Consider the following 10,307-nt stretch of genomic DNA (forward strand, 5'->3'; position numbering starts at 1 on the left):
TTCCTTTGAAGATTGTAAGCTATTTAGTTGTTATAAATAAAAATGTAATTTATGTTTAATATATTTATTTATTATAAAGAAAACTGAGTAAAACAATAGATTTGAAACTGAAAAATATATATTGCTGTATACAAAAACGTGTTAACTTAGTTTTACTAGTGATTTGGTAAGACAAATACCATTTATAAAAATATTAAGTTGAACTGTTTGAAAGATACCTAATCTAAAATCTCTTATAAGATTAAATATTCTGAGAATAATGAAAAGTTAGATAAAGATTTAAAAAGTGATGTGAAACAAGGAATATATTTTAATCTCATCAAGTTTGGTTACAAAATTCCCAAAATATTAAAAGGCGTACAAGTTGATTATTAAGAACAATATTGTTTTGTAATTTTAATGCTTAATTCAGATTTTAAAATTAAATAAAGTGGTAATCTGGTATACGCTTATGAAAGACACACATGATTACTTGAATGGTTATTTCTATTCTTCCAAGAAACATTGGCTGTCAAGGCCATATAATATTACTCCCAACAAATATACACAATTTTCATTTTAAATGTTTTATATATATATATATATATATATTTAATTATCAAGTGTTTAAATAGTCAATTCAAAAATCAAACAAACTGTCTACGCCCACTACAACCATTGGGAGTAATTTCCTTTAAGCTAAGAATTCATGTATTGCCACTTGGATACTCTTTTACGTTACTTTACATATCAGATTTGGATTTGCCTATGATAATATCTATAATACTCAATTTAATTTTTTGTACTCAGTTGCCTTTTTGTAAATTTTAGACAAGGGAGGACAGGTTGGTTTTAATAGTAATTATCTTACATGTTTGCCTTATCTAATGGAAGTTAAAAGCAATCCATAAATCGGAAGTCTATCTTATTTTCTCACTTTTTTCAGAGTAGGAACAATAATAACAATGGAGTGTGTCAATTGTGCCCACGGTTCTGTGACTGTTTAGTTATACAAGATTACAAATGAAACAAAGAAGCATGTACAAAAGCTTGTTGTTAAAGCAGTCGTGGGTGCAATGTTTGAGTTTCTTGTTTCCTCCTCCTCCAGATAAACCATGGCCAAAATAATGTAACGTTGTGGATTATAAGTTATGTAGAGTTATGTACTACAATGGGCTTGTTGTATCTTAAGATATATAGCAGTATTTGGAAAATTTTGCATTAAGTTCAGATGATAAAATCTACTAAACATAGCTTTCAAGTCTTGGACATAAATTTGTCATTATTTTAATCTTACTTTGTTTACAACTTGAGTAGAGGGAAATACATGCTTGAACAACAAACTACTACTTTTTATAAGTAAATTCAAAATTTCTTGAATAATCTTAAATTTATTTAAATTAATTTCTAGATCTACGGAGGCCATGGGAATGATGTTGCCCCTCTCTCTCTAACTTTACAGTGCAATATTTAATAGCAATAATGTGTTATAGTAAATGCATTTAAAATGCGATACATCATCAGCTAAGTTAAGAAAACCATAAACCTTAAAGTGGCATTTGACTTTTATAAAATATGGTAGATTTTTACAATAAAATACCATGGTGACGATAATATCAACAGAGTTTCAGAGTTGTTCTTAATGTATATAATATAAAAGTTAAATGATAAAATATAATAATAAAATTAGCAGTTTCTCCAATCAGACTGGTGTTAAGACACTAGGATAGACACTGGCCTTATACAAAAGTTTATCGAAAAAGAATAATAAAAAGGTATATATATATATAAATGTACGTACTAAAATCTCATAGGAAACTATATACAACGTTTGGTAACGGCTGTGAGCAGGCTCCAACCAAATATCGCTATTAACATCAATAATGATAATTTTAAACTATAATAAATAAATATAACACAAAGTAACCATTGCGTTGGTATCACTTGGACAGTTTGCTGATGACCCTGATCAAGGCTCCGTTCTCGTCCCTCAACTTTTGGTTCTCACATTTTAGCTTTTCTACTTGCTGTAACAAAAAAAGAGGATGGTTAAGAGGGAGTGAGTAAACACTCAATTACGCTAACATTTTCTACTTAAATACTCTTTACAAATATTTTATTAGATTAATTGAATTTTTATATCTAACAGAACATTAATGCTGAACTTGCCCTTCATATAATTTGTTATTAAAATATATTATAAAATTATTTTTGAAACGTAGAAATGTTGAAGCTATGTATAATTACTTAATTTAAAAACTGGCAATAGTTTTATTACAGTCTCCCATGGGAAAATGAATTTTGAGAAACATATCACAAAGGTTTCTTTGTTTTTGAAGAATAAGTTTAATTTGTGTGTATTACTAAAAAATGCATGATAAATAAAAATTTAATGGTTTCATAGCTTTACATATTGTATTTTCAATCTAAAAATATTAGGTACACCAGTTATTATACGTTCTTCATATTTTTGCTGAAAAAAAAAAAACACAAAAAATAATCATGATAACTTATTGGATAGTTGTAGTACAATAATTGCAGGAAATTTAGAGAATACAGCCCACCACTTCTTACAAGTGAGTTTGGGAAGTGGCCATGGCACTATAAGTGTTGATACTAATTGCATTGATTGTCTAAACAAAAAAATTACTTTTCTTTGAAATCTTAAAAGTTCACAATAATAATTCATTCTGTAATAAGCAATCTTTTTATGCTGTTTACAATCTCTGAAGAATTGAGGAAATCATTTTTTAGCTTATCACTCTCAATGAGTGCAAATGATCCAACAAACTGGGCAATTAATAATAATTGTACTCATTAAACTTACATTAACCTTTTAGAATAAAGATATAAAGCCAAATGGTCATGATTAAGGTTACTTTTTAGTATTTTTCTACAATTTTGTAACCCCTAAGAAAAAAACAATTGATAATAACTCAAAAACGAAAAATAAAGGTTGGAATCCCCCATGTGTTGGAATTACCCATCAAGTAACAAAGGTAATGAAAGCGAATTTAACCAAAATCTTGCAATGCTTCCTGAAACCTTCTACAAAAATTGCAATAATGTAGGGATTAGTTGGTTCCGGTTTTTTATAAAATAAATATACCCCTTCCTGAATCAAAGAAATTATAAAAAAAGGAAACTTTTTAAGATAAACTTATTTATAAGTATTTTACTGCCTATAAATTGAGAAAACAGGCAGCATCTAACAAACAATTTTTAAATGTTTATATCGACCTTGTTATACATTGCAATCTGTTGAAATATAGCATTTATGTTTTAACAGTGAATATAAATTCACCATACAAATTGTAGAGTTTAGTTAAATATAAAACAATGGATATTGATAATTGAAAATTAGTAGTACCTGGCACGTTTTCATGGGCTTTATGACTTAATTTTCCCTTCCCCCCACATGGAAAATTCTGATAAAAATGTTATTTCATCATTCATTTAATTTATACACTGCTGATTAGTATAGCATAAATTACATCAGCTTCTATCTGACAATTTTCAAGTGCAACTATTGGGTTAGAGAAACAATCCTTAGATGTTTATGTCGGAAAAACAGAGGCTACTGCTTTACAACAATTGGTAAGTAATAAAGCAGTAGACTTTGGATTGGCCTTAAAGGAAATAAGACGTTTATTGATTATTTAATAATAATGTTTAGTCAATAATCTGAATATTTATAAGGAGGTACAGTAACATGTAATGATTTTATGTTTAAAGCTTGTGTGGTATAATCTTTTCCAAGAAGACTTGCAATTAGTTCCAGGTTCAGTGCTGCTAGGGGTCGTGTTACAGTAAATCATTTTGTTTATACCTGGGAGTGGTTTTACAAGTTATGTACCAAAATGCTGTCTTTTCATGTTTAAAGACTTCTTTTTATAAAAAACACATGGAGAAAGGATGCGGAACAGTTGTAGAGTACAAGAGAAATGTAATTTCATGCTACAAAATAGTGCTTGAATAGTAGCGTAATAATCATTTACCTTATTATGGTAGAGAATTTTTTGGGACACAAAATTTTGCAGCAACTATGTTCTACATTATTCTAGATAACTCAATAATTTTCTTAATAAAAAAAATCAATATTCAAGCATAATTGCAAGAATTTATAATAATATAGTATGCATATATTGTAGTATACCTCCCTTACAGTATTTACTACAGATTGTGAGATTTTAAATAGTCTTCTAGTGATACCAACTATTAGTACTTGTCTGAATAGTATCATCGGTGGCCTTACAAGAGTTAAATCTGTAAAACTATTGGTTATCGAGTTGGACAATAAAGTTTACTGGATGAACTTGTACATCATCTTCGTACAAAACTGGAAATATAAATGCCAACTTTTGTTAGAGATGAGCTAAGAAGTTAACAATTTTTCATTAGTGGTTTAATGTAAAAACAGTTTTTAAAAATTTCCTTGGGTCTAAAATCAAATAAAAAATAGGATTATATTTGAAAGAAAACTCTTTAATACTTTAACAATTAGTCAGTGACAATTGGACAATATCATGAGCAAGTTTACAAAGCTTGATTGATTTAATAACAACTTCATATGTAGAAAACTATGTCATTTAAACAGTACATCCATCACCAAAGCATTAATAATTAGATGTAATGAAATAACATTATTTTAAGATAAACTTTTATTCTTTAACCTTAGTTACACGTACTTGTAATTGTACAAAGTTTCAGAATATTAACTAGTGATGTCCACAAACCAATGCAGTGATAATTAAAATATGGTAGATTTTTTTAGTTTACCAACATTACAAGGGCTGTACAGTAAGTAACCTCAGTTTTTGTATAGCATGAGAAGTGGTGATGAACTGACACTTAGAGAAAGCATTATACTTTGAACAGCAATAATGGAAAGGTTATGCCTCACTGTTTATTTACCGAGGCTAACCAAAATTACAAGGGCTGTACAGTAAGTAACCTCAGTTTTCATATGGCTTGAGAAGTGGTGATGAACTGACACTTACAGAAAGTTATTATATGAGTGGTTTTTTTCCAACCTACAATAATGGAAAGGTTATGCCTCACTGTTTATTTACCGAGGCTAACCAAAATTACAAGGGCTGTACAGTAAGTAACCTCAGTTTTTCATATGGCTTGAGAAGTGGTGATGAACTGACACTTACAGAAAGTTATTATATGAGTGGTTTTTTTCCAACCTACAATCTCATGCTATGATGGCCAGACATGTTGCAAGGCCGCGGCGTGTGCAGTAGTCAATCGTGCATCTTCCCTGATGCAATATTTTACACCAGCGAGTTCAAGTATTCAGTTTGGGCTGAGCTGCAGTTACATAAACATGGTTGCCTTATTGATTCTCCTACAAAGTGTAAATTGAGGAGTGTTACTTGATTCCTGCAAGCTGAAGGGAAGAGTGCAGCAGAAGTCCATTGAAGAAAGTCCCGTGGTTACGGAGAAAACATATGAGTGATGGTGTTGTGCGTGAATTATGTCAAAAGTTTAAAGATGGCCGATTGTCAAATTCAAGGATCAATTAGAGAAATGTCAAAGCTGAATCCATTCAGTGATTTTTGTGGGTGTCAGTCAATATTTTTGGCTTTCTACACCACTCATGAACAACACCATCGTTCATATTGTTTTCTCTGTAAATACGGCACATTCTCCGATGAATTTCCGCAGCACTATTCCCTTCTGTTTGCAGGAAATAATTCAATCTCCTTAATTCACATTTGGCAGGAGAATCAATAGAGGCTGCAATGTTTATGCGACTGCAGCTCAATGAAAACTAGCTACCTGAACTGTTGTAGTGGGAAATATGCGAGATCGACTACTGCCCATAGCGCGGATCTGCGATGAGTCTGGCCATGATGGCATGAGATCGAAGGTTGAAAAATAAAAATGGCCTTTTTACTTTGAGCTGCAAAGATAGAAATTTTATACCTCACTGTTTGTTTACTGTGGCCAACCAAAATGAACAATAACATTTAAATTCCTGACATGTAAAATAATTATGTTCATTATATAATTTTCATGGCAAATATATCAAAGCTGTTGATACCCATTCAAAAATTGGTGCTGTTGCATATCAAAAATTTGAGTTTGGGAGGCACAAGTCTTATCATCTAATATTTTACTGATGAAGGAGGGCTAAATCGACCTTGTGTTTTAAAAACAAATATTAAGTATTAAAATAATGTAGTATGTTTGGAAATTGTGGATTAAAACTTTTTATTACTCTTAGATTAATATTTATGTTATTATTTGAATTCTTATAACTAGAATTCATTAAATGCTATATTTATTACACGTGCCATAGGATTTTATTGTTTTACTAAGACAGTTTACACTTCCCTCTCCCATTAAATACGCCGTTAGATGAACTCGACCTAATGTGAAAAGTGACAGTTTCAACTCATAAAACATGGGTTTGTGAGTAGACCAGACTTGTCACTAAGTGTTCATGTTCATCTGTTCACACATTTAAGAAGACGGTTTAGCTTCAAACCCTTTGACTTCAATGTGGAACTTTAAGATTCCATCATTGGTTGACTTGAATTTCAGACGGCAGAATTTTTTCCAGAAGGGATTTCTCATCTAGTTCAAACATAAAAAAGAATTGGTTTAGCAGACGAGTATAAAAAATAATAGATATGTAGTTTGAGATCTAAAAAAAACTGTTTATATGTATATTCCACTGTAGATTGTTTTGCACTGCTTAGGCTATATCACCCATACCCTTGTATTTGATTAACTGTAAATAAAACTACTCTGGAACTATACAAATTATTTTAATACAAAAATACATGATTACTGGTTTTAACAACAATACTATTGTATTAGAATTTATTAGTCATTCATTAGATTTCATGATTTGTTCATTAAAAAAAATAACCACTATAAGTTGGATTTGTTTTCTAGCATGCGATCAATACTATAGTGTTATTTACAATGAGTAATCTATTTTGGATTAAATAAAACAAATAAAACTGTAGGTGAACTAGCTTAAACAAATAAATTCATAACAATCGAGTTATTGGACACCACTGTTAGAACCTAAAACATGAAATAATGAAAATTCAGGAATCTTATTAATAGCCAATAAGGACTTTGTTAGTTGTAACTAGTCAGGATAAAAAAAACACAAATTATTTAAGCACATTCGTGGTGCTAGGTGAAACAGTCTTGTGCACAAAGACACGGACAGAACGTTCAAACATTAGATTAAATTAAAGTACTGAGCATCGGGTGAACACAAACAACAAATAAACACAAAGTCAATAAAACCGAGTTGCAAAGCTAAGAGGGAGACTGCGAGCGAGGGACATGCACCGAGGTCAAGGTCACACTTTTACCTATTTGCCAGCATTCGCAGAGGCTGTCAGTTTGGAAACTACTCGAGTCAGAGCTCGGTTTTCCGCTCGCAATCTTTCATTTTCTGCTTTGAGCTTTTGTAACTGCTGCAATGACACGCAAAATATTAGAAGACAGAGGGGAAAGAAGTTTCTCTTTTACTAACACAGTTTTGAACAAAAAATGTTAGTTGTTAAAGTGTTCATGCAACTTTCTTTATTTTACAGCAGACAACTTTTTGAACTAAACATGCTTCTATCTAATATGCTGATACCAATTATTGCTACACTTTAGCTGGTAAAATTTCTACACATGAATGAAAAAGTAATTTTCTACAACATAATAAAGAAGGTACTTAATATTTTAAAAAAACAAATGTTTTATGTTTTATGATGTGTTTTATGTTTTAGAAAATTAACAAATTGGAAGTTATAAATAACTGTTGATGAACCTGAATTAATTGAGTGTAAAGTAAGCACTATTCTGATCAACTTATCAAGACAAGCTCTATATGGACCAAATTACTACAAACTTAAATTTATCAAATATTACAACATTAGAATTAGTAAATATTTTTGATCAACTTTAGAATTTAAATTTTTAAGATGTTATATTTTAAAAGCAACACCAAGTGGTGCTGAACACAATAAATTTTATTCTAAAAAAGGTTTGTAAAGGAACAAAACTTTTCTTATTTCTTCTATTTTAGGATTCTTCTCCTTAATTGGTAAGCAAGTCGTTGGTAGTCTTTAAAACTCGATAAGACAGAGGCATTCACGTATACATTTCTCTCTGAAGGTAATTTCGGGTAACTTACTTTGAGCTCTTCCTCCATCTCGGAGAGCTTCCTCTCCATGGCTCGCCTCTCCCGCTTCTCCAATTCTGACATAGAGTTTTTGCCTGGCTGTGATAACAAGGAGTTTTGTCAATAACGTAGCACACAAGCGTGCACAAGCAAGGATTACACCACCATCAACTTAATAAGTGTATATATCAACATTTTAACATTTTATAACAATTTTTGCAATCGCAGATTCACAGTGCAAGTTGGCCTGACTAAAAGTTTTCTACATAAGTGAATTCTAGGAAATACCCTCATTGCAACAAAAATTATGTTAAGGTTTAGTTTAATCAGGAGGTTCTGCAGACTTTCCTGTGCTTCAACCATACATGCTTGGTAAGTATGCTATGAAATCTGTTGTTAAACTAACTTCTTGTTGTTTACTAAAATCTGGATATAATTTCTTGCATTATTTTAACTTCATCCCACAAATAGTTCAGAATTATTAATCTTTGGTATTTATGAAGATAATCTTATCAGAGTAGAAGTATATCATTGTTGTTCTCAGGGATCATTTAGTTTTGTTTTTAATTCTTTCAGAAAATGAAAGACTGTATTAATACAAGTCTAAGTGCATATGGAAATTCTACTATTGCATACAGTACCAGAATTATTGTAATTGTGATACAAAAAATATGCAATTAAAAGGGCGCTATTGTAAAAACACAAAAATTACTCTACATTTCTAACAAGGCTCTAGTCAAGCTAACAAAGTAGAACATAACTGCAGGTATTTTTTTTTTAAATGAAAATAAGCAATCTTGTGATCAGTATTGTGGCCTGCAAAACCAAGAAATGTGCAGATGTAATTTATAACTTTAAAAAGCTTATGATTTAAATAAATATAAAAGAACTGATTTTAACAACCACCACTAAAGAAATCAATTTAATTACAGTATTCGTATTTGATATGCTATTAATACCACATTAATGAACAATGCCAGTAGTGATACTGTTGTAATCCACTTCCTGTTGCAGCTCCTCTTGCAATGATCATGATTTGACTATGCTCACACTTGGCATGTATTAATACCACATTAATGAACAATACCAGTAGTGGTACTGTTGTAATACACTTCCTGTTGCAGCTCCTCTTGCAATGATCATGATTTGACTATGCTCACACTTGGCATGTATTAATATACCACATCAATGCACAATACCAGTAGTGGTACTGTTGTAATACACTTCCTGTTGCAGCTCCTCTTGCAATGATCATGATTTGACTATGCTCACACTTGGCATATATTAATATCACATCAATGCACAATACCAGTAGTGGTACTGTTGTAATACACTTCCTGTTGCAGCTCCTCTTGCAATGATCATGATTTGACTATGCTCACACTTGGCATGTATTAATATCACATCAATGCACAATACCAGTAGTGGTACTGTTGTAATACACTTCCTGTTGCAGCTCCTCTTGCAATGATCATGATTTGACTATGCTCACACTTGGCATATATTAATATCACATCAATGCACAATACCAGTAGTGGTACTGTTGTAATACACTTCCTGTTGCAGCTCCTCTTGCAATGATCATGATTTGACTATGCTCACACTTGGCAATGTATTAATATCACATCAATGCACAATACCAGTAGTGGTACTGTTGTAATACACTTCCTGTTGCAGCTCCTCTTGCAATGATCATGATTTGACTATGCTCACACTTGGCATATATTAATATCACATCAATGCACAATACCAGTAGTGGTACTGTTGTAATACACTTCCTGTTGCAGCTCCTCTTGCAATGATCATGATTTGACTAGGCTCACACTTGGCATGTATTAATACCACATTAATGAACAATGCCAGTAGTAGTACATTCATGGTAGTGTTCATTTATACATTATACATCAAAAGTCATGTATCATGAAAAACAATTTCAAATAAAAAACTGCAGATCCTATAGAAAATTTTCAAGACTTTTTTTGTTTTAAAACTATGATAACTGAACTAAAAACTGTTTTAAAAGTTGAACTAGATAACTGTATATTTACTTATATGCTGATGATACTGCGCTAGTTTTTGAAGGGAATAATTGGGATGAAACTTACCTAAAATGCAGAGAGAGGACTCCGTGTTGTTAAACAGTGGTTTGACCAAAAACCGTCTGACGGTTAATGTATCA

At 31.2% G+C, this 10,307-nt stretch overlaps 1 protein-coding gene across 1 annotated transcript; it reads right to left on the reverse strand.

Moving 5' to 3' along the window:
- Positions 1-1,430: 1,430 nt before the first annotated feature.
- On the reverse strand, positions 1,431-8,236 carry LOC124373706 (protein phosphatase 1 regulatory subunit 12B-like; the record flags this gene model as incomplete). The annotated part of the gene is made up of 2 exons (XM_046832052.1): positions 1,431-2,006; positions 8,141-8,236. Coding segments are annotated over 2 exons (183 nt in total), but the record flags the coding sequence as incomplete, so codon positions are not given.
- Positions 8,237-10,307: the final 2,071 nt, after the last annotated feature.

Source organism: Homalodisca vitripennis, unplaced genomic scaffold, assembly GCF_021130785.1.
Source record: "Homalodisca vitripennis isolate AUS2020 unplaced genomic scaffold, UT_GWSS_2.1 ScUCBcl_6195;HRSCAF=13289, whole genome shotgun sequence".
Taxonomy (NCBI): Eukaryota; Metazoa; Arthropoda; class Insecta; order Hemiptera; family Cicadellidae; genus Homalodisca; species Homalodisca vitripennis.